This window comes from Balaenoptera borealis (genome assembly GCF_965194805.1).
Source record: "Balaenoptera borealis genome assembly, chromosome: 2".
NCBI lineage: Eukaryota > Metazoa > Chordata > Mammalia > Artiodactyla > Balaenopteridae > Balaenoptera > Balaenoptera borealis.
Window position 1 is genome coordinate 53,552,139 of NC_138867.1, and position 24,787 is coordinate 53,576,925.

At 34.7% G+C, this 24,787-nt stretch overlaps 1 protein-coding gene across 12 annotated transcripts in view; it reads right to left on the reverse strand.

The window, feature by feature from the left end:
* Positions 1–24,787, reverse strand: part of ADAMTS6 (ADAM metallopeptidase with thrombospondin type 1 motif 6) — a 274,672-nt gene that overhangs the window by 63,084 nt on the left and 186,801 nt on the right. For all 12 annotated transcript variants that reach the window (XR_014242107.1, XR_014242108.1, XM_082383163.1 and 9 more), the window contains 4 exons: positions 15,078–15,180; positions 7,514–7,647; positions 5,757–5,880; positions 5,152–5,232 (listed from right to left, as the gene is read on the reverse strand). Coding sequence is in view for 10 of the 12 variants with exons in the window: in XM_082383163.1 (XP_082239289.1) it covers positions 5,152–5,232; positions 5,757–5,880; positions 7,514–7,647; positions 15,078–15,180 (442 nt within the window). In the remaining 2 variants the exon portion in view is untranslated. The remainder of the gene's footprint in view (positions 1–5,151; positions 5,233–5,756; positions 5,881–7,513; positions 7,648–15,077; positions 15,181–24,787) is intronic.

Genomic DNA, 24,787 nt, shown 5'->3' on the forward strand with positions numbered 1-24,787 from the left:
GAAGGAGGAGCCTGATGATACTGGTATTCTACCTAAAGATGCATTCTAGATATAGTCTTTTTTTTTTTATGAATTTTTTTTTTTAATTTTAATTTTATTTATTTACTTATGGCTGTGTTGGGTCTTCGTTTCTTTGCGAGGGCTTTCTCTAGTTGTGGCAAGTGGGGGCCACTCTTCATCGCGGTGCACGGGCCTCTCATTATCGCAGCCTCTCTTGTTGCGGAGCACAGGCTCCAGACGCGCAGGCTCAGTAACTGTGGCTCACGGGCCTAGTTGCTCCGCGGCATGTGGGATTTTCCCAGACCAGGGCTCGAACCCATGTCCCCTGCATTGGCAGGCAGACTCTCAACCACTGCGCCACCAGGGAAGCCCTAGATATAGTCTTATTTTTAAAAGATTTAAGGAAAAAGAGGTGGTATTTTAAGGGGAATAAGAACTCAACCAGATTTCATAAGGGTCTCTGCAGAGTCTAAATCTGTCTCAAGGGATCAAACATCAAATAAACAGAATTTCCACTTCTTTACAGAGGAAATAACTGGGATTGGACTTGCCCTCCAATTATAAATAACTAGAAAACTCACAAAATATATGAATCAGCTGTTTTTAGACATTGGCCAGGACTGTGCAGGACTGTGACACAGGCAAAAAGGAACACAAGGTGAGCCATATAATCTCCCTAGCTTCCTGCCTGGAGGCACTTTCTGTCAGTGTAGACCATGAGAACCCAAGCAGAGGATGGTGGTCTCACTGAGTTAAGGAGACAGAGATCAGAAACTGGGAAGGCTAAGATAACTGGAATTTGCAGAACCAGAGAATTAGAGTAAAAGGAGGGAATCTGCTGCTGAATAGTAATCCATGTATGCATAGGATAAAATTCCATGAAGCCAGGCCAAAAAAAACCACCAAAAAACAAACAAACAGAAACAAAAACAAAAAACTAGATAACCACAAGCAGAAAAATTTCTAGAGAAAGAATTCAGAGAGTTTCAACCACTAGGGCATTCAGCAGAGAATCATGCCTTTTTAGTAGGGCTGAGCAATTCTAGAATTAAGGCTACTCTGGACTCACCTAAACAAAACTCAAATACAAGCCTCAAAGATATCAAGCTCATCAACAAGTTAGTTAACACTCTTTAAAGGAAAAAACAACAACAACAAAATCCAGACTCTCAATAAAAAAATATTCACAATGTACAACATCCAATAAAAAACTACTACAACTGGCAAGAAAGGGGAAGACGTGGTACAAACCATGAAGAAAGCCAAGTAAAAGCAACAGACTCAGAAATGACAGAAATTATGGAATTAGCAGAAAATAACTCTCAAACAGCTATTATAAATATACTCAAGGATTTTAAAGGAAAACAAATATAATGAGAAAAAACTGGAAGATATATACAGATGGATGCTCAGATCTACACAAAGAAAGTATGCCAGATACAATAAATATGTAGGTAAATAGAAAATAATTTTTCTTATTTTTAAATTTTTAAAAAAGATAACTGACTCTTTAAAACAAAAATAATAACAATGTATTGTAGGGTTTATAACATATGAAAAAGTAAAATGTGTTTTTAAAAATTAGCACAAAACATGGAAGAAGACAATGGAAATAAACTGTTATAAGCATCTTGCATTATACATAAACGGTATAATATTATTTGAAGGTATATTGTGATAAATTAAAGATGCATTTTGTAAACTCTAGAGCAACCACTAATTAAATAGAACAAAGAAGTATAGCTAATAAGCCATTAGTAGAGCCCAAATGGAATACTATAAAACACTTGATAAACCTAAAAGAAGACATAAAAGGAGAATAAAGGGAAAAATACATGGAACAAATAGAAAAATAGCACAATGGTAGACTTAAACCCAATGATTTTAATAATTACATTAAATATAAATGATCCAGACATGGAGCTGAGAAACTATGGCCCACCACCTGTTTTGTAAATACAGTTTATTGTAACACAGTCATACCCATTTATTTATGTATTATCTGTATCTGCTTTCACACTACAATAGTAGAACTGAATAGCTGAGATAGAAACTTCATGTCCTGTAAAGCTGAAAATATTTACCATCTGTCCCTTTACAGAAAAAGTTTGGCAAGCCCCCCATTTAGAGACTGTAATTGAAAAAGCAAAGATGGTTAGATACAACAGGAAATCAGAGTCAAACTACATGTTGTCTAAAAGAAACATATTTAAAGTTCAGAAACACCTACATGTGAAAAGTGGATGGATGGAAAAGAATTTACTATGCAAGCACTAATCAGAAGAAATCTGGGTGGCTAGATTAGTAAATAGTCAAAATAGACGAGGGTCAAAGAATATCATCAGAAATAAAGAGGAACGGGGCTTCCCTGGTGGTGCAGTGGTTGAGAATCCGCCTGCCAATACAGGGGACACGGGTTCAAGCCCTGGTCTGGGAAAATCCCACATGCCGCAGAGCAACTGGGCCCGTGAGCCACAATTACTGAGCCTGTGCGTCTGGAGCCTGTGCTCCGCAACAAGAGAGGCCGCGATAGTGAGAGGTCCACGCACCGCGATGAAGAGTGGCCCCCGCTCACCGCAACTAGAGAAAGCCCTGGCACAGAAACGAAGACCCAACACAGCCAAAAAAAACAAAAAAAACAAAAAAAAAACAAAGAAATAAAGAGGAACATATGATAATTATAAAATGCTCAATACATCAAGAAAATCTAACAATCTTAAATGTCTATACACCTAATAACAAACTCTGAAAATAAGTGAAGCAAAACCTTACAACTAATGGGAGAAATAAACAAATCCACAATTCTAGTTGGAGATTTCAACATGATTCTTTCAATATTTGCTGAAACAAGGAGGCAGAAAATAAATAAAAATGTAGAAGACTTGAACAAAACTATCAACCAATTTAATCTAATTGACATATATGGAATACTAAACCCAATACTACCATAATATACATTCTTCTCAAGTGTACATGGAACACTCATTAAGAGAGACCATATTCTGGGCTGTAAAAACAAACCTCAACAAAAGAACTAAAATCATACAAAGTACCTTATCTGTCCATAATGGAATTAAGAAAATCCCCCAAATATTTGGAAATTGAATAATACCTTCTAAGTCATGTGTCATATGGTAAATAAAATATTTTAAATTGAGTGTTGGAAAAAAACAATATCAAATATATGGGATGAAGTTAAAGCAATGCTTAGAGGGAAATTTATAGTGCAAAATGCCTATTTTAGATTAGAAAAAAGATTTTTAAGATCAATAATCTAAGTTTCTATCTTGAGAAGATAACAAATTAAACACAAAGTGAATAGCAAAAAGGAAAAAATAAAGAGAAGAGTGGGAATCGATGTACTGGAAAATGGAGAAATAATAGAAAAGTCATTTAAACCAAAAGGTTGTTCTTTGAAATGATCAATAAAGTTAATAAACACGCCCCTAGAACAATCAAGAAAAATAAGATATAAATCACCAATGTGAGGAATGAGAGAAGAGCCATCACTACAGATCCTACAGGCATTCAAACAGAATAAGGGAATATTATGCACAAAATTATGCCAATGAATTCAACAACTTTATACCTATTACAGAAACTGAATTTTTCATTAAAACTTCCCACAAAGAAAACTCCAGCCCAGATGGCTTCACAGTTGAATTCTATCAAACATTAAGAAATAATACCAATTTTACCCAGACTTTTTCAGAAAATAGAGAAGAAAGGAATATTTCCCAACCAACTTTATGAGGACAGGTTTATCCTAATATAAAAACCAACAAAGATGTTATAAGAAAAGACTACAGACCAATATCCCACATGAGCATAGATGCAAACAAATATTCTTAACAGAATATTAGTAAATCAATTGTAGCAATATATAGGAAGGATAATAAATTTATGACAAAGTGATTTTTATCCCAAGAATGCTAGATTGATTTAACATTTGAAAACCAATCAAAGCATTTACTATATTAACAGGAAACGGAGGGAAAAAAATAACACTTGATCATGCAGTAAACCTCAAAACCTATTCATGAAGAAAACTCTCAAACTTAGAAACAGAAGGGAACTTCCTCAACCTGATAAAGGGCATCTACATAAATCTTCTAGCTAACATTATATTTAGTGGTTAAAAAAAAACCCAAAAAACTGAATTCTTTGCCTTTAAGATAAGTAACAATGAAAAGATGTCCAGTCTCCTCACTTTTGTTCAACATTGTTCAACTGAAGGTCCTGATCACTATTATAAGGCAAGAAAAAAGATATAAAAGACATAAATATTGGAAAGATAGAAGTAAAACTGCCTTTGTTGAAGGATGACATGATAATCTATGTTGAAAATCCAAAGAAATGTACAAAGCAACTATTAGAACTAATATATGAGTATAACCAGGTCACAGGACATGAGGTCAATACAAAAACAAATCAATTGCTGTATAACAACTGACAATTCAAATATGAGATTAAAATATCAATATCATTTACAATAACATCAAAAAGCATGAAATATTTAGTGATAGATTTTTTAAAAATCTATATGTGCAAGATACGTACATTGAAAAATAAGCATTACTGAACAAATGTAAAGACTTAAATAAATATACAGGTAAGTCTTTTCACGTATTGGAAGACAATATTTTTAAGATGTCAATTCTCCCCAAATTGATCTATAGATTCCAAATAATCTCTTTTTGTAGAAATTGACAAGCTGATTCTAAAATGTATATAGAAATGGCTACTGAAGCCCAAGCGCTCTAGGGCCTGCGTGCCGCAACTACTGAGCCTGCGCACTGCAACTACTGAAGTCCGTGCGCCTAGAGCCCGTGCTCTGCAACGAGAAGCCACCTCAATGAGAAGCCCGCGTACCACAACGAAGAATAGCCCCCGCTCGCTGCAACTAGAGAAAGCCTGTGCACAGCAATGAAGACCCAACGCAGCCAAAAAATAAAGAAAAAAAAAAAAAATCAACTAACCCAGTGAAGAGTAAGCTATAAAATACTAATTTTTTTGTTTAGTTCTTTCATGTGGAACTTCTTCCTTTTTAACATGAAAGTGTTCTACCTCAAAGCAGTATGTCTTTGCCTTCATGATACTGCAGTGCTTTTCCTCATTAATTTTTAAAATCTAGCAAAATATGCTACTTACCAATATAGTTCTTTGACATGGCAACTTCTCTGACTTCAATGTGAACAGAGCCTCTTGGTATCTGCACTACTTCCATGTAGCCTGGAACACAGAAGACAGCCAGTAATAAGCAGCATCTGGAGCTTTCGTCAGAAAATGAGTGTTTAGTAAGCATTCAGTAATAACAGTTTCCTTATTCTTCCATGCTTTCTTTTGCACTTTAAAAATTGTGAATAACGAGCAAATTCCCCTTTGGGTTCATGAATACATCTAAGAGTATTTTTCTTTTCCTCTAAAATTATCTCAAGATATCTTTAAAGTCTCAAGATATATAATATTGGTTCATTTTTTTTTTTCCCCTCAACACATGGCCCCCACTTCAAGGCTCTGCGGGAATTCCCATCTTAAAGAAACGTGGCTAAATGAAGTCAAGTAGAAATGGAATAATATTTCCTTAAAATATCTAACCTGAAGCCACATTTAATATTTAAAGGACTGAAAGCAATTTGGGGAAAAACCATTGTCTGCCTGAATAAAGAAATTTTTAAAATAAGAGGGGAAATCAAATATTTTGGCTATTCCAAGTACACCAGAGGTGTGAGGAAGAGTTCTTTCTACACACTCACCTCCTCTGGGCAACGAATCATTGAAGAACCCTTCAATGGCATCACATGTGCTTCCATCCCCTCCACAGACTCGACATCTATCTTCCCTAGCATCGGATCCCAAAATATTATCACAACCTACATGCTGAAAACGGAGAAGAATAATCAGTGTGTCAAAAAGAGGAGGAACTCTTGGACCCACTAACCAAATGAATATAACTTATTTATTTATGTGTTTTTCCAGTACAGGAAATCTAAACAGGAAATACTTTCCTCTTTCCACTTTTACCTTCATTCCCTAAGTAATTCTAGCTAACACTTCTCAACACATAAGTTTAAAGGAAAAAATTCTGATTCCCCAGGAATGTACACCTATATTTCTAGCTTAGACTTCTTCTTCATTTATAGATACCAGGCTCCAATTCTTAAAATATTGTAATTTGTTGGCAATGGGCTCTTACTTATACCCTCAATTAAGAAATGCAAGAACTAAGAAAAAATGGCATATGGTCCTACATAACAAGGGTTATAACAACAAGAGTCTTGACTGAGCATTATGGTTTGCCCTTTTTAAACCATTGGCTCTTTTGGATATCCAATTGTTAGTGTTAGTGTCAAGGATTAGTTGTGGAATTCATGCCTGAGGAAATCTCTAAAAATGAATACCTGTTTCCATTAGCTGAATAAAATTACCATAAAGAAAAAGGAGATGTAAACATGAAATTTTATTGTAGAAGCTGAAATTCTACCTTTCAATTTTGTATTTAATCATAGAAATGTGGCCTTCATATATTTTTGGCATATTTTGGCACTTAAATTTGTAATTTGACTTTTAGCCATTGATACCAGGCATGCAATGTCTGAATATAACCTGTGCCTGGGTCTTGGTTATCTGAAAAACATTTTTATACCGTTCCAGAAATAACTTTTTCTTCAAGTAAATACACACACACACACACACACACACACACACACACACACACACACACAGAGTGCAACATCAGATACATTTGGAGACAAGTTAACCAGAAGGACAGAAACTTGCAAGAAATTATGAGACTAATTAAAATAGACAGTGTTTTTTATCTCATCTTTCTCAGTTTCTGGCATTTAGTTTTATGCTTCTCTTTAAGGTCAAACAAAAGCAGACAAGGAAAAATGTTAAGAAAACAGTGGTTTTTGTGGCTAATTTCTTATGATAAGATTCATACACAGGTCTAGGAAAATACCATGGATTTGCTCCTGCAATTCCCAACTGGTCTGGTTAATTCTCTGAAGTAAATGAATTAATAAGGTAAGAGTAATTCTATAGCAAAAACCATTATAAATGCTTAAAAAGAAGACAAAATGGGAAAAGCATAGCTGTTTTACACTTTGAGGAAATATTTTGCTATGAAATATATCAAATGATCTTTCATTGAGAACACACAGTAGACATATGAATGAGCTGAATCCTCATTCCCCCTCTTTGCTATCATCTTGTTTGTAAACAGAACAGAAGAATAATGGAAATTAAATTCCAAAATATTTTCATAGCTCTAGCAATCCCTATAAACATAACTAGAACACCAGAATAAATCACACTTGCATGGTGCTTGAATGTGAATGGATAATTCTACCTTTAACTATGTGTATTTCCTTACTGAAAATTAAATTAAAATGCAGCTCTCTTTATTAAAAATTAGCATAGTATTAATTAGGAGCTACTATCTGAGAAAAAAAAGACAAAAGTCTCAAAAACCCCAACAAAAAGCAATGAAATTCATAATCTGAGCAACCTTGCATTCTCCATTGATACAGATATCCAGTGAATCTGCATTGCACTGAGTCCCATCAATCACCGCAGGGGCACGTTCAGTGTAGAAATTGTAACCTTCAGCCAAGCAGTTTAACGCACAAGGTTTTACCCCACCTGGACAAATATAGTAGAAGAGAAATAAATGGAGTGGTTCTCCTAAGGAACAGTGATTCAGTATCATCCACAGCATATTTACGATTGATATCAGACCATCACTCTCTGACTATATACCTAGATGTGTAGATTTCTTTTCTTCTTTGCTAAAATTTCATGTTTACTTTCATTGCTTGTGCAACTTGAAGGAGGACCTGCTGAGTAATCTTAAGGTTTTAAAATTTCAGGTATTTCCCATATATATTTTCAATATATTTTAGGTCAAAAGGGATCACAGTGGAGGTAACTGAATGTTGAAAAAAATGGATGAAATAAAAGCAATTTTTAAAAACTAAAAAAATAAAGTTTAGGAAGTCCTTGAGAATGACCTTGTATGACAAATAGGAATTTATGCAAATTATATCACTTGTTACCGAATACGATACAAAAACTGCTACTTCAAGCAGAGATATGGTAATTATAAAATAAAAGTAAACTTAGACCTGCTTTAAACATATCATATTCCATGAAAGTGGCTCTAGCATGGAGATAAATTCTTATGAGATTAGCAAGTCAAAGATAAAATTAATTATAGCATTAAATTTGAAAAATTCTTATGAGATTAATAAATCAAAGATAAATATTGGGTTGGCCAAAAAGTTCGTTTGGGTTTTTCCGTAAGATGGCCAACCCAATATTACTTAGCATCAAACTTTTTTTTTTTTTTTAAAGATTGATTGATTGATTGATTGATTGATTGCTATGTTGGGTCTTCGTTTCTGTGCATGGGCTTTCTCTAGCTGCGGCAAGTGGGGGCCACTCTTCATCGCGGTGCGCGGGCCTCTCACTATCGTGGCCTCTCTTGTTGCGGAGCACAGGCTCCAGACACGCAGGCTCAGCAGTTGTGGTTCACGGGCCCAGTTGCTCCACGGCATGTGGGATCCTCCCAGACCAGGGCTCGAACCTGTGTCCCCTGCATTAGCAGGCAGATTCTCAACCACTGTGCCCCCAGGGAAGCCCCCCAAACTTTTTTTAGTTTAAATAAATTGAATAAAAACTTAAAGAAATAAACTTGAATAATTTTTTAAAAATCTAATTTTATATTGTGAATAAATGCATATAGTAACTTGAGAATTTTCATTTTGTAACTTGAAATTTGTATTTCAATAGCTGTGTGTATATTTCAAGGTTGACGTGAAAAATAGGTATAAATAGTAGCAATTTAAAAAAAACAAGCAAGTACAAATCATAACTTCTCAGTATATTGGAAAAGTAGCAATCAATATGGATTTATTTTATTCAAAACTGAACATAAAAAAGCTATTTATAAAAATGTAATTATTGATTAAAATTAGGACTTAAAAATACTTTCTGTTGAACCTTTGTTTCATGATGTTTAAACACTTTGGCCTTATTATAATGATCTGATAAAATTTCTTTGAAATAAAAAAGACTACCTCTAAAAAAGAAAATTAGACAGAAAGATGAAATGACATGCCTAGGTCTCAGTGAAGGTAGAAACCAGGTTTCTATGGGGTGAAGTAAAAGAGAAGCCAACTGAGTGATGGAGACAATGATAAATTATAGAGAGAACAATCGATTAAAGTAGATCACTGTTACAGTTGACTTTTGTCATGTAAGAAGATGGCCCAATATTGTCAGACATTGTTTTTTCAAAAGAAGATGGAAACCTAGGTTTTAAAAATATAAACTCTTCTTGGCAACTCATATAAAGTTTTCAAAAATACTGTGGAGGCTAAAACATGTATATAAGTAAAAACGGTTCCTGAACTGCCAGTTTACAACCTCTGGCTGAAGTCCGTGTTTTCTTCCATTTTCAATGTCTACAGGCTATAGAACTTCTGTATAACATAATGTTATTATTAGGCTTAGGTTAATGATACATTTTGCTGTACTGAGCACAGAAATAACAAGTAATAAATAAAATAATTTCTTCCTGAACTGATAATCAAGGTATTATATTTATTTTTATAAGATTCTCATGAATAAAATTGCTCTAAATTTCCACAGATCTAACTGGGATTTTTTTTTTCATTACTACCCAGTGTAGCTCTTTCTCCATTTTTTATTGTAATGCTTTGGAATTTAATGCAGCTTTTTATGCATCAGACTATAAAAAGAGAACATGAGTCTTTTATTTACACAGTTTTAGTATTAATTATGTAAGGTAGTATTTGATAGGCAGAACACATAAATGCTCTGGTTGTATTTCTTAGCCCACTACACTGTGTGATAATAATACAAATATATTTATTCTTCCTTTATTGCTGAAGATGTGTTCAGCTTCCTCTGCTACAATAAGTTTTCAGAAGAGGTAATGTTATTATTTCAAGAAGGGATTTAAGATGATTCTCTGAATGGAAGGTCACATTACCAATTACCTTCAGTTAAAGCTTATTATGAATTTAGGGTTAATTTACAAAGCACACAATTATCTAGATGCTAATTATTAAATCTGTGAACTATTTCAGAGACTTACTTCTACAGTAAGACAAAACAAACCCAAATGTATATGCACCTAATAAAAGCGATTCAAAATACATGAAGCAAAAACCTACACCCACACACAAAAAGCAAAGCCATAAAACAGTTGAAGATTTTAACACACTTCTCTCAGGAACTGATTAAAAAACCAGAGCAGAAAAAAATCAGAAAGAATATAAAAGATCTGAACAATACTATCACCCAGGTTGACCTTATTATCATATAGAACACTATATCCAACAACTGGAGAAAACACATCCTTTTCAAGTATACATAGAACATTCATCAACCTGGACAATAAGCTGTATCATAAAACAAATTTCAACTATTTAAAAAATTTAAATCATACAGAGTATTCTCTGATCATAATGTAATTAAATGATAAATCAATAACAAAAAATCTGGAAAAAATCAACTATTTAGAAACAAAAATAACGCAGTTCTAAATAACCCATGGGTCAAAGAAGAAATCACAATGTAAATAAGAAAATATTTTGAACTGAAGCAAATAAAAATACATCAAATGTTAGGAATGCAGAACAGCAAAATAAACCCCTCTCCCCAAATAATAATAAGAGCAAAAAATTACTTAGAAAAAAAGTACTAAAGCCAAAAGTTGATTCTTTGAAAAGAGTAATAAAATTGATACACTTCAAGCAAGAATGATCAAGAAAAAGAGAGAAGATACATATTATCAATAGCAGAAATGGAAGACTGTATACCACTACAGATCCTATAGATACTAAACAGGATAATAAGAGAATGTTATGATCAATTATCTGCAAATAAATTGGACAACATGGAAGTAGCAAATTTCTTGAAGACACAAATTCAAAAACTGACATAAGAATAAAAAAATCTGAATAGCTCTTTATCTATTAAAGGAGTTGAGTTTGTAATAAAAAAATTCTTTTCACAAGAAAATACCGAGCCTAGATGATTTTATTAGTAAAACCTATTCTAAGGAAGACGTATTATCAACCCTACAAACTCTTTCAAGATAAATAAGGATTCTATTTCTGGAAGCCAGAGTAACTCTGATACCAAAACTTATCAAAAACACGACAAGAAAAAAATTTACAAATCAATATTCCTTATGAAGATAGATGTAAACATCCTTAATCAAATATTAGCAATTAAGCCCAATAACAAGATAATAAATAAAAAGATAATAAATCATTATCACATGGGGTTTATCCTGGGAGTAAAATGTCAGTTTGGCATTATAAAATCTATCAACTAAGTCACTATATTAACAGAATAAAGAAGAAAAACACATATAATTAATACATGCACAAATTGTACTAAAGGCCAAGTCAGTGAATTAAGGTAAGAAAATAAAATAAAAAGGTACAAAAATTGAAAAAAATAATCTCTATTTCCAGATAACATGACTATTTACCAAGAATATTCTAAACAATCTACAAAGCAACTATTAGAACTAGTAAGGGAATTTAGAAGGGTCACAGAATACAAAGTTAATATATAAAAATCAATTGAAACAATTGAAAATAAAAATTGTAAACTTTTATTTACAATAGTGTCAAAACCATAAATTACTCAGGAATAGATTTAACAGAAGATGTGCATGACCTTACACCTAAAACTATAAAGCATAGCTGAGAGAAATTAAGGAAAACATGGAGAGATATACCATGTTCATAAATTGGAAAATTCAATATTGTTAGTATATCAGTTTTTCCTCAATTGATATAAAGATTCAACATGACAACAATCATAAGCCCAACATGTTCTTCTGTAACCATTAACAACTGATTCTAAAATTTATGTGGAAATGCAAAGCACTTAGAATATACAAAGGACTCTTAAAAAAAAGATCAAAGTAGGAGGAGCTTACACTACCCATGTCCAAGACTCTACAGTTAAAGTAATCAAGTCAGTGTCGTACCAGCATAGGATTGACAAATAGATCAATGAAACAAAACAGAGTCTATAAATACACTAAAAATACATACCATACCCCCAAATTATTTTTAGACTGCAGATCTAAATATAAAGATCAAAACCATAGGCTTTTAGAAGAAAATATCTTCCTGAGTTAAGGTAGGCAAAGATTTCTAAGACAGGACATAGAACACAATGACCATAAAATTTTAAAAAACTGAAAAATTAGAATTCATCAAAATTAAAATCTTATACTCATCCAAAACACCATTTAAAACATAAAGAAAAACAAAGAAAGTAAAGAAAGCCATAGGCTGTGAGAAAATACTTGTAAAACCTATCTGATAAATGAACCACTTGAGAATAAAAAGATAAATAACCAATTTAAAAATAGGCAAAGGCAAGAGGCACATGAAAAGCTGCTCAACATCACTAATTATTAGAAAACTGAAAATCAAAACTACAATGAGGTATCACCTCACACCAGTTAGAATGGGCATCATCAGAAAATCTACAAACAACAAATGCTGGACAGGGTGTGAGAAAAGGGAACCCTCTTGCACCGTTGGTGGGAATGTAAATTGATATGGCCACTATGGAGAACAGTATGGAGGCTCCTTAAAAAACTAAAAATAGAATTACCATATGACTCAGCAATCCCACTAGTGGGCATATACCCTGAGAAAACCATAATTCAAAAAGACACATGCACCCCAATGTTCATTGCAGCACTATTTACGATAGCCAGGTCATGGAAGCAACCAAAATGCTCATCGACAGACGAATGGATAAAGAAGATGTGGTACATATATACAGTGGAATATTACTCAGCCATAAAAAGGAACGAAATTGGGTCATTTGTAGAGACGTGGGTGGACCTAGAGACTGTCATACAGAATGAAGTAAGTCAGAAAGAGAAAAACAAATATCGGATATTAATGCATATATGTGGAATCTAGAAAAATGGTACAGATGAACCGGTTTGCAGGGCAGAAATAGAGACACAGATGTAGAGAACAAACGTATGGACACCAAGGGGGGAAAACGGCAGGGGGGTGGGAGTGGTGGTGTGATGAATTGGGCGATTGGGATTGACATGTATACACTGATGTGTATAAAATGGATGGCTAATAAGAACCTGCTGTATAAAAAATAAATAAATAAAATTCAAAAAAAATAGGTAAAAGATTTGAACAAACATTTTATAAAAGAAGATATATAAATGCTCAATAAGCACATGAAAACGTGCTCAACATATTCAATGATCAGAAAATGCAAATTAAAACTTCATTGAGACAACATTATACACCCACCAGAAGAAGACTGAAAACACCAAATGTTGGCAAGGATGGGGAGCAAACAGAACTTTTATACACTGTTGATGGGAGTGTGACTGGTACAATTGCTTTGGAAAAACATCTGGCAGTTTCTTTTAAAACTAAACTCACAGCTACCCTATTGCCCAGCAATTCCACCCCTAAGTATTTACCCAAGAGAAATGAAAACATATGCCCACAAAAAGACATACACAAATGTTCATAGCCTCTTATTCATAACAGCTGAAAACTAGAAACAATCCAGGTTTCCATCAATAGCAGAATGGATAAACAAACTGGTTAGTACAATGGAATACTGCTCAGCAATAAAAAAGAATGAACTAATTACATTTGCAAGGACATGGATGGATCTCAAAAACATTAGGCTTAGAGAAGCCTTGCATAAAAGAGTAAATATGCCATGATTTCCTTTACATGAAGCTCTGTAACAGAAAAAACTAATTGATGGTAAGGAAAAAAAGTCAGAACTGGTTGCCTCTTGGAAGTAGGTAGAGGCAGCTACTAAATGGGAGGAAGTGAGGACTAGGAGAATTTTGGAGGTAATGGTAATGTTCTATAACTCAGTAAGGTTTTACAGGTGTATGCATCTGTCAAAACTCAGGGAAAGTACAGTTAAGTTTTGTGCATTTCATTGTACATAATCTTCCCTGAAAAGAAAAAAGAAAATAAATATTGAATTGTGGTTAAACTTATACAAGTTGAAGCATCTAGAGGAAAGTATACTGATGACTACAATTTACTTTGAAATGCACCTGAAAAATAGAATAAATTAATGAATGGATAGAGAGATGACTAGACATGTAATAAAGACAGTATATTAAAAATATTAATGATAGAATCTTGGTGGTGGGTATATAGTTGTCACTGAAAAATTGTTTTAATATTGCTCTATGTTGGAAAGTTTTCAAAGTAAGATGTTGGGGGAATTCCCTGGTGGTCTAGTGGTTAGGACTTGGTGCTTCCACTGCTGGGGCCTGGGTTCAATACCTGGTTGAGGAACTAAGATCCCGAGAGCCGTGTGGCATGGCCAAGAAAAAAACCAAAAAACTAACTAAGATATTGGAAAAACAATAAATAAAAGTTTTTTTAAGAGTACATTCTATTTTTCTAAGAGAAAATTTTAACAAAATTTAGTTTGTATTTTGGGAGCGTAAGAAAACTTCTTGTGCTTACAGAGCAATTAGCGTCTGATACTTGTCTAAAATAAAGAGCAAAAAATGTTTCGCTAAAAAAGAACAATAATCATCTATGGAAAGATCCTTGGTCTGTGACCAAGAAAGACACAAATTTTCCTGGCCTCTTTTGAGTTGATTTATATCGTTATAATTTGTTTTTAGGGTGATAATTCCACATATTCAATAATTGTAAATTATTATAATATAATGTCTATACACCCCAAGGAAGTCTCAAGAACTCAGAAATATTATTTGGATTTACATCATTTCTAGGAACTTTGTACCTTGTTAAATAGAATTGGGTTTTAAAAAATGATTTCTGATCATTTGTACTAACATATTAACTTTATTACAGGGAAACTAAAACACGAGACCTTTATAGTACTAGAAGCACTTTCCTGTGATTTGCAAACACTAATTTTTACTAGTATGTATATGAATGTACAGGCATGTTTGTATATATTTATATATTCCTTTATATTTGCAAAGCTCTCAAGCATGATGAAAACTCTGCCAGGTTATACATTACCTCCAGTATAGGGTTTCCAGTTATAATACTTTCCACGGAAAGGCATATTGTCAAAGTCTGCACACTGTTTCTCTCGAAAATCTCGGGCCCCCAAAGGACATGGCTAAAATAAAATAAAATCATAAATAGTATGATTGTTGAAAAATACCAAAACCAAGGGACAATGTCCCTAAAATTAAAAGTGCCTGAACTCCATCACATTAGCTCACTTCCTTATTCTCTGGCTATAATTCTGGCATTTGCTTTACTGTTTTACAACCAGTATTCTGATTGAAGTGTCTGAATTGTAATCTTAGCCACAGAAGAAATAACTGAAGTGACTTAAACAAAGTTAAGTGTTAAACAGTTTCCATACAACTTTACACTCAGATGCATGTCATAGTCCACTTGGCAAGCAATCCATCAGGTATCTCCTTATAAACAGACATAAAAACTAGATGAAGAAAGTAAAACGCAAAATCCTTTTCGGTAACAGTATTTGAGGTCCAGTTGCCACAGCTACTCCCAGCTCTTTATTTTAAGAAATCAAGAGGCAGGTTTGTAACATGACATTCAGCACTATTAATTGTGGTTTGGATCCCAACTACTATAGCTGTTTACTGTCTAGCCCTGACAAAAACCATATTTTAAGATGTGGAATGAACTGGGCAAAATGCTAGGCCTCAAGTCTAAACACCTTTAAATTCAAGGAATTCGGACTTATTAAGATTTACATTTAATCTATTAACATCACAGAAAATAAAATACTAAATTTTCAAAACATGTACATGTGTTGGGTGGTGGAGCAGAGAAGGATGTTGAGAGGGTGAAGAGAGGATTATTTGTTTTTAAAAGTTTGGAATGCTTCTTCTACCTAAGTTTTTTAGAGAAGAAAATCTTGCCAATCTAGTTAGGTCTGGATTCCAAATACCACAGGGCCATCCTAAATTTAATCTTAAAGTTCACAAAGAATTAAAAGTATAACTTCTCATAGTGTTTGAGGAAATATGACCTAATTTGACTTATCTTTTAGAGTTCTGGAGCAGTAGCACTTAAAAAGCAAAGTACTGCTTTTGAAACATGGGTGGGGAAAACATTTCCCTTAAATATGACAGAACAAAATAAGTCATTAGATAAAAGTCTCAATTGTGAATAAATGGCGAGTATGTTACATTCTCAGAGATCATTTTGAGGACATTTTACTACCCTCCCTTAGATCTCTACATTTACTTTATACAGTTTCCTGAGATCAGTACATTGCAAATGGTCCCTTGAAGCATGTGCAAAATAGAACCAAGGTGCAAATATGTGTATGGTCATCATTACTTCCTATATACTGTGGTTAAAATTTCTACCATATCAAGTCCAAAGCCTCATGTTCTGAAAATAGTGACAGCAGGTCTACATTCTGTTATGAGCCTTGCATTTTAAAATATTTTCTGCAAATTAAAATATGAGACTACAATGCTAAACCTAATGGTTCTGTCTGTCGAATTATCCTTCTTATTTGCCTTTTAAAAGAGTGAAAAGTATCTATTTACCATAGGTTATATACTGCATGACACTGGAAGGATATGCTTCCAGGGTCTTTTGTTTCATGGTATGCTAATCTTTGGAATAAAGAAATGCTTCCCTTTACAAGCCATTTTCAGGGAATCCCAGAAAACGACCAAGGTTGTCAGTGGCTTTGCCATGTAGCAAGACTAGCTAGTTTTTAAGCAAATATCATCAATTTAATAAAACACAGGTAATTTGAAATCTAGCCACAAGTTTTCACACAATACTTAAGTATTTGTAAAGCACCAACCACCTAAAACTTCACCCAAGCATGACTGTCAATCTATTTGGAGTAACAAGATAAAAATGGAAAAGCTACAGCCCTATCTCAGCCAATAAGTATATGACAGCACATTATAGATTGTCTACAGGTGCTGTACATAGGTGAAAGATCAATGCGTCATGTGATTAGTTAGGGAAATATTTGTTGAGGAAGAAAATCTTGAGTATATTATAAGAATTATAATAAAGTGTCATACATACTTATTCAATATTTATAATATTATAAAGTATTATAGGAATTGAGCTGGTTAAGAAAGAAAAAGGACTTCTATTAAAAATGAAGCCAAGTAAAGCCACGGGGACAGGAAAGAAAAGGTCATATTTTGGGAATAGTTGGACAACAGCTATCCTGGATGAAAGAAAGGAACTGTATAGAAGCATAAGAAATAACACTTCATAGATAAGAACCGGTTAAAAAAAAAAAAAAGCCCTGAATTAATAAACTAAGGCATCTCGAGGGCCACTCACTTAAAACAAAACCAAACAGGGACTTCCCTGGTGCTCCAGTGGTTAAGAATCCACCTTCCAATGCAGGGGATGCAGGTTCGATCCCTGGTCGGGGAACCAAGATCCCACATGCTGCGGGGCAACTAAGCCTGTGCACTGCAACTACTGAGACCGAGTGCCGCAACTAGAGAGAAGCCCCATGCGCTGCAACGAAGAGCCCGCCTGCCGCAATGAAAGATCCCGCGTGCCGCAACTAAGACCCGACACAGCCATAAATAAATAATAAATAAATAAATAAAAATAAAGTCTCTCTTCAAAAAAAAAACAAAAACAAACAAAAATCCTATTCTTGACTATCCTGTAATTATTATCCTAGATAGAAGAGAAGTAAAAGGTCCAAAAGGAGGGTATTACTGTTTAATGACAAACTTGGATAAACATTTCATAAGATTTCTGATCTATTCTTTTCCTGTGATAACCACTCCCAGGTTCAGCATAATAAAAATATTAACAATAAGAACACCTACTTACCTTTTTCCAAGCATTTAGTAAGTACCTATCTCATGGCACACTGTTCAGAGGTCTCTAGATCTGTATCTATTTAAGTTCTCTCAACACTCTCATAAGGTAGTTATGATTAACAATTCCATTTTATAACTGAGTAAATTGTGTCCAGGAAGGCTGCTTAGTAATAGTTTCAAGGTGCAAAGACACTTCCTGCATCTGAGTGGGGGCCTCCTCTGGACTCTCTAAATGCTACAATAGGTTTTTAAGTTCTTAAGATGTACGAAAACCTAATAGGAGTAACTTGGGTTCTAGACCTAGCCTTGTCTTTACCAGCTATAAGTTTATTTGCTCCAAACTACTTTTTTCTTATTTACAAAATGAGAGGGCTGAAAGTAAGAATTTTGGAGTAAGACAGACCTGGATTCAATTCTAACTTATGTATTTAATTCATAGCCCTCAGCAATGTACTTAATTTTCCAAGCCTCATCTATAAACTGGAGATAACACTAGTATTTACTCAGTAGGTGAGGATTCATGTAAACTGTTTAGCTCTGTACCTGGTGCTGGTAGCACTCAATAACCATTAGCAGTTGTGTGGTCTTTGGTCTAGGCATCCATAGACTCATTCCTCACCATTCTCTTGCTCTGCTCTTTATTTCGGGGGAACAAATCTGCAGGCTCCATTTCCTAGGCCTCTGTGTCAGCTGACTTCTGGTTGAGTTCAGGCAATGGAAGGCACTAGTGGGAGAAGCCAGGGTATTTCTCTCATTTCCTCTCTACCTCAAGCAGCATCTTAGGCAGAAGCAGAATATTTTTGTGGCTCCAACATCAGACAACAGCCACCCCACCCCCAATTGTATGGTTCCAGATTCTGCTGTGTGATTTCAGCCTCTAGGCTTTAATAAAACTACCTCCTTCCTATGTTTTTCTGGTAGGAGTGGTGGTATCTTTCTGCTGACGCTGATCTATGGGCTTGTCAGCCTCTTCCATTATCCACGTAACTAATTCTTTGCATTAGATTCCCTCTGTTTAAATATTTAGAGTGGTTTATATTATTATGGTTGGATCTTACAGAAAAAATAGCTGATGATGATGATGATGAAGAAGGAGAAAAGAAGGAGGAGAATGAGGAGGAAATGGTAGTAGTGGTAGTGGTACTCGGGAGACTGAATAGAGTTATGTTTCGTTGTGTTACATTTTGCAATTTATTGGTTAAGGGCAGAGGTTGGCAAATTTTTTCTGTCAAGGGCCACACAGTAAATATGTTAGACTTTGTGGGCCATATAACCTCTGTTACAACTACTCAACTGTGATATTATAGTGTGAAAGAAGCCATAAACATTATGTAAATGACAGTCAGGGCTGTGTTCCACTAAAATCTTATTTACAAAAAGATGCGATGGGCCTAATTTGACCCAGAAGGTGCAATTTGCCAACCCCTTATTTCGGGTGTTAACATATAGATACATCTGTCTGGCAGCATTTTGCAGAAGAACCAAGCTCAATTATTAATTTTTGAGTCAATACAGAATCATACACTTTTAAGAATTGATGTCAGAATATAACATAATTTGCACAAAACTCTTAAACTTCCTGTACAGTTACCCCCAAAGTGGTCATACAATCTGCATAATCTACAGAAAGATAGATCAAATACTTTTCAGACAGCTGCAATTATCATCTGGTTCTTTCTTTCAGCCAAAATCTGTCTTCCTTCCCATAACCCAGTGGTCTTGTGCCTTTCTTCTGGACCCACACTGAACAAATCTAATCCCTTATTGAAAGGTATCTAGACCTTGATGGCTTTCCTGTGGGGACATAATAACTTGTCATCAGTACTCTTAAAACCAGGCACCAAGAACTGGCCTTAAGTGTCTGTTTTATATTCAGCAAATATATATAAAAAGCTTTTATATATAGCATATGATCTAGGCTCTGGAGAATAAACCAATCAGATTAGGTCCCTGTTTTCCTGGAGCTCACTGTAGTTGGAGATGAGAAAGAAGAAAAATAAAGCAGGGTACTAAGGTGGCGGGGTGGGCTGGGCGTGGGTGAGGGAGTTGTTTTAAATGGTAGAGCAAGAGAAATTCTCTCTGATAAGGTGGCACTTGAGCAGAGTTAAAAGAAATTGAGGAAGTGACTTACGTATAAACCTGTGAAAAGAGTGTTCCAGGAAACATTAAATGCAAAAGCCCTGAGGCAGGAGTGTTTCGGATGTTCACAGAAAAACATGGAAAATGGAAGGTGCTGTAATTGGAAACTGTAGTAGACTTGGGGACTTGATCCCATGCCTTTCTGTTTCTAGCATATATCAGCTAGTGTTCTGTTCTCTTGATTTAAATGTTTCCTTCAGTGAATGCTCTGAATCTGTGTTGATTAGAAATAAGCTCAGTAGGAGTTGTGTATTCCGGCTGCAAAGAATGAGAGAGATCAAAGAAAAGAGTAATTTCTTAAGGAAAAATTACATAAAGTATATTTTTGTTTTGTTTAAGAATAGTGGAGAGTTTAGGGAGTAATGCTTTTTAAGTTACTTAAGTATAATAAATGTTGACACTATGCAGAAACCGCAACAGAAAACAGTAGGCATAGCAACAAATTTTTTATGTGAAGCCTGACGGGTTTTCAGCCTCCTAGTGTTAATACTTATCAAGCATCCTCTTCTTCTAAAAAGTAACCAGCAGGGCCCCCATAGATCCAGAAAGCAACACTGCAGGTCTCAGTATCTTTTGATCTTAGTATTTTCAAAGATACAAAAAGTTAATATTAGTATCTTTTTTCACTACCTTTTTTTTTTAAGAGAAATATGTAAGTTAGCACATTCTATAGACTATCTTATGCTTCCAGTTATACTGATAGATTAAAAGAATCTCCTTTGACTATGCTTTTTATTGGTAGATAAATCTAAAAAAAAAAAAAAATTCCTTGGGGCATAAAAGTTGCTGCAGAAAGAAATCTCAGCTTCTGCTGACCAACTGTCTAGGAGCATTTCTGTTACTAGAGTTGTAATCTGGATTTTATCCCAAAGAATAGGTGACCTTGGAAAGTCCCGGAATCTCTTTGTGCCTTCTTTTTTTCATTTGCAAAATACACCCCAAATACCCTTACCTTCAAGAGCAATACATCCCAAAATGTTTTCCAAATGAGGAAAATTCTGCAAATACTGTATTATGTCTTATGGGTAATAAAGAGTGAGAAGCAAGCCGAGAATGAAACTCTTTCCCCCCTTTTCCTTTCCTCTTTTCTTCCTAAAAAAAGATGCGTAGGCTGGGAAGATACCAGCATTCCTACAGGCTGGGAAGATGCCAGGATTCCTACAGCCTCAGGGAACACAGCAAACTGAGCAAAACTGGCATTTTGTTCTTCTACTCCCTTTCTCTCTCTTTCCCACCTTCTGCTTCTTCTTCCTTTCTTACTTTCATGCCAGATGCACTTGTGCTTCTTCACTATTACACTAGACCAACCTTCTACACTCCCCAAATTTAATGTTCTTTTTCTTCAGGATAGCAACATACTCTTAGTCAATTATACCCTGTTAGTTGAAGGAGCATAAGTGGAGGCTGGATTTCAACCTTTGCTTTGCTTAGCAAGTCATGCACTTGACCTGAGACTGTGAAGAAGGGACATATTTCTGCTTGTTCACCCAGACAGGAGTGATACACATAAAGATGCCACATGGGCTAACAAAAGCCTTGCTTCCACACCCTCTTTTACAAGTTGCAAACAAAACTCCTGATTTCCTAATTATCAGGTACTAATTAGCTCATTAAAGTAATTCACAAGGGCATTTCCAAGGTTAAATTTAGTGTTCAATGCATGTGGTGAACCATTTCAACCCCAGTTTTGAGGCAAACTTCTCATATTTTCTCCCCCAAATAGTTTCTGCTTTTGGGGGAGTAATTTCACTGTACCTTTACTTTTGAAGAAAAAGAAAACAAAAGTCTGATAAACCTACATTGTCTAGACAAACTTAAATCTAGCTGTCATGTTTGATACCATAATCTTGTATGCAAGTGTTCAAAATTAAAGCTATTTCTATATGCCTTGTATGGCCTAAATTTAATTTAAATGTCATCTATCCATAGCATGACCCTTTCCCCTAAGCCTGTAAAAATGTTAAGAAACAAACCTTTACTTTGTGATTTTTTAAATGTTGCTTTAAAGAACAAAATAAATAAGCAAGCTCTATTCTGTGCTTAAAAGCGAATCTTTATTTCTCACAACAAGATGCACTCTATAAAATTCATACTAAAGATTAATGACACTGCTCCTGCTATTTTTTGCCATTATATATATATATATATGTATATATACATATATCTATACATATATACATACACACACATATATATACATATATATGAAAGTATACTTTTATAAGTATATTGAAGTATATGAGAATAATGTGGTTGATACATATATGTTTTCTAATTATAACTTGGGACACAGTTATAACACTTAGTTAATGGATCAACTCTGTACCTTGGCATCACTTACCCCACACCTTTCCCTGGGGGCAAGGTCTGTAGTTTCATAATGTCCTCAGCTATCTGGTTCTGTTGCAGGGTAAGGTTAGACTGGAAGTAAGACAATGTCAAAGGTGACCAAACTCTTTCAGAGCTTACTTTGCCACACCCACCGCCCAAAGGCTCCATCTGTTCTAAGAGTGCTAGAGCAGCACTCAGGAATTCTATGCCTTACTGAATCCCTTCCAAGACACTAGCCTGTTGCTGAGCTTTAGTTCCTCATTTTAAAATATTAAAAAACAAAACAAAACAAAACCCTGTCCTTCCCTTTATAAAAGTGATTTGAAGATTTGATTAGGTTATATAAAAAGTACTTTGTAATCTATAAAACATAAGTGTATACAGTAATAGCTACACTGTAGTAAATACAGATTAAGTACCAGGAATAGCACTAGATGTTTTAAAGTGTTACTTCTTTTAATTCTCAAACAACCCTGCAAGTTTGATATAATTATACTCTTTATATAGGAGTTCTCTGAAGTTTAGTGAAGTTAGATATCTTGTCAAGGTAAAACAGAAACAATCTTGTTAGAGTCAGGATTAAAGTTAAGTCAGTTTGAATCCAAAGTCCATACTTTTTTCACTACAGTACTACTTCCGAATATAGGCTATACTTTTCCTGTGTACCACAACCAAGGCAATGACACCATTTAATGACCTTACGCAATGAAGAAGAAAAAAACTGCAGAACAGCATGCGCCTCTAGCAAAGCTGACTGAAAAAATGTGCCTGTACTACATAACCTATGCTTAAATTTTAGAACAGACCACAGATAACCTGGAAAATCCTTCGTCTCCATAATTTTTTATAGTTTTGATGCATAAAATAAAGGAGGAAATGAGATGCTTAAGATGCAAGAATAATATGACTTCACCTCAGCCAAGGTGGAGCTTAGGCTTTTCACCAGAAGTTCTATCCTAGTCACATTATCAAGCAGACATGCAAATCACAAATAAAATGGAATAGGAAAAACACAAGGATTTTCTGGAAAATAGCCAAGCAACACCAGGACATTCTTTTTAGAAATGTAGAAGAGTCCTTTGCACAGTAGTTAATATTTCTTCTTTAGGCTTTGATATAAAATTTGATTTATAACCTCAATATAACAATATTTTTACTCTTGACAAATATCAAGTTTTCAAGTATTTATAACACTGACCTATAAATTCTGCTACTTAAAATACTTATATTACGTACACCAACTTTTACCCTCTGAGTACATTTTGCATGATAGTTTCAGTCACTGCAGTGGAAAATTGCTCAGGAAAGCAGAAATGCCTGCTTAATAGTCAATATTCTTTTGTGTCAATAAAAGGGAGATTCCATATACATAATAAAGTATTTTTTGAGCAGCTCTTGAGCAAAGCAGTTTTTAGAAGATTGAGCATAGATCTGGGGTCTTTATTTCTCATAATGGCACTACCTGATAATCATGCTAGTTCCTACATTTGCTCATTTATAAAAACTGTCAGGACCTTATCAATCATTTATCTTTAAGTCCTAAGAGGGGAACTGTGTCCTCAAACAATGAACCCTCAGCATCATGACTTCCATAAATCTCTGCTCTCCAAACCCAAGTTCCCTAAGACCATATCTATTAGATTAGTTTATGATCCCAAATATTCTATTGAAGTTCCTGGTTTAATGGTGAGAGCAAACTTCATCCAAATATCCTATGTCTTTAGTAGATGCTCCTGGTTTCTCAGTAGCTTCAAGGCAAAAAGCATATTCATTTGTTCCTGCCACAGCTGTTGTCTTTACCTGGTATTCTGTCCTAGAGACCATGATGTTAATGTCAAAGAATGAATCTTTTTCTAGATGGTTTTGAAGGCTCCTGAGGGTGACCAATGGTGATGTAGGGAACAAACTGCACATCCAATACATCCTGATGCAGATAACCAGCCTCAGAGTCTATTGTGTGAATACCTTTGGCCTCTAGGCTGGTTATGTTGCTGTTGAGAGTGGTCAGGCCAATTTTACAGCTGGCTATGCTTTTCTGTTTTATTTTAAAATCTTAAAGATTCTCTCTTTATAAGTTGCCTCTTCTATTTCTGTGGATCGCTTTCTTTGAAACTGGGGTAAGTAGGACAGGACTTAATGGGAACACTGTTGTCTTTCCACTGGAGAGCTCTTCTCTTCTTACCATTCCTGTACCCTTCAAATGTCTGTGGTAGGAATTACACTGGCATTAGGGAGAAAGCGTGGCTATCTTGTTTTTGTGCTTGCCACTTTTTAAGACTGGCCTGCATTCTAGGTCCAATTTCTCCTCAACCTAAGCAGAGAGAACACTGTCAGCCTTGTTTGTTTCAATCTGATTCACTAGTGTAGGGATCCACATAGGAGAAGTATCAAAGCTTCAAAATAATGAAGTGTTCCTTTGTGGATATATCTCCTTTTGTCAAAGCTATCAGACGT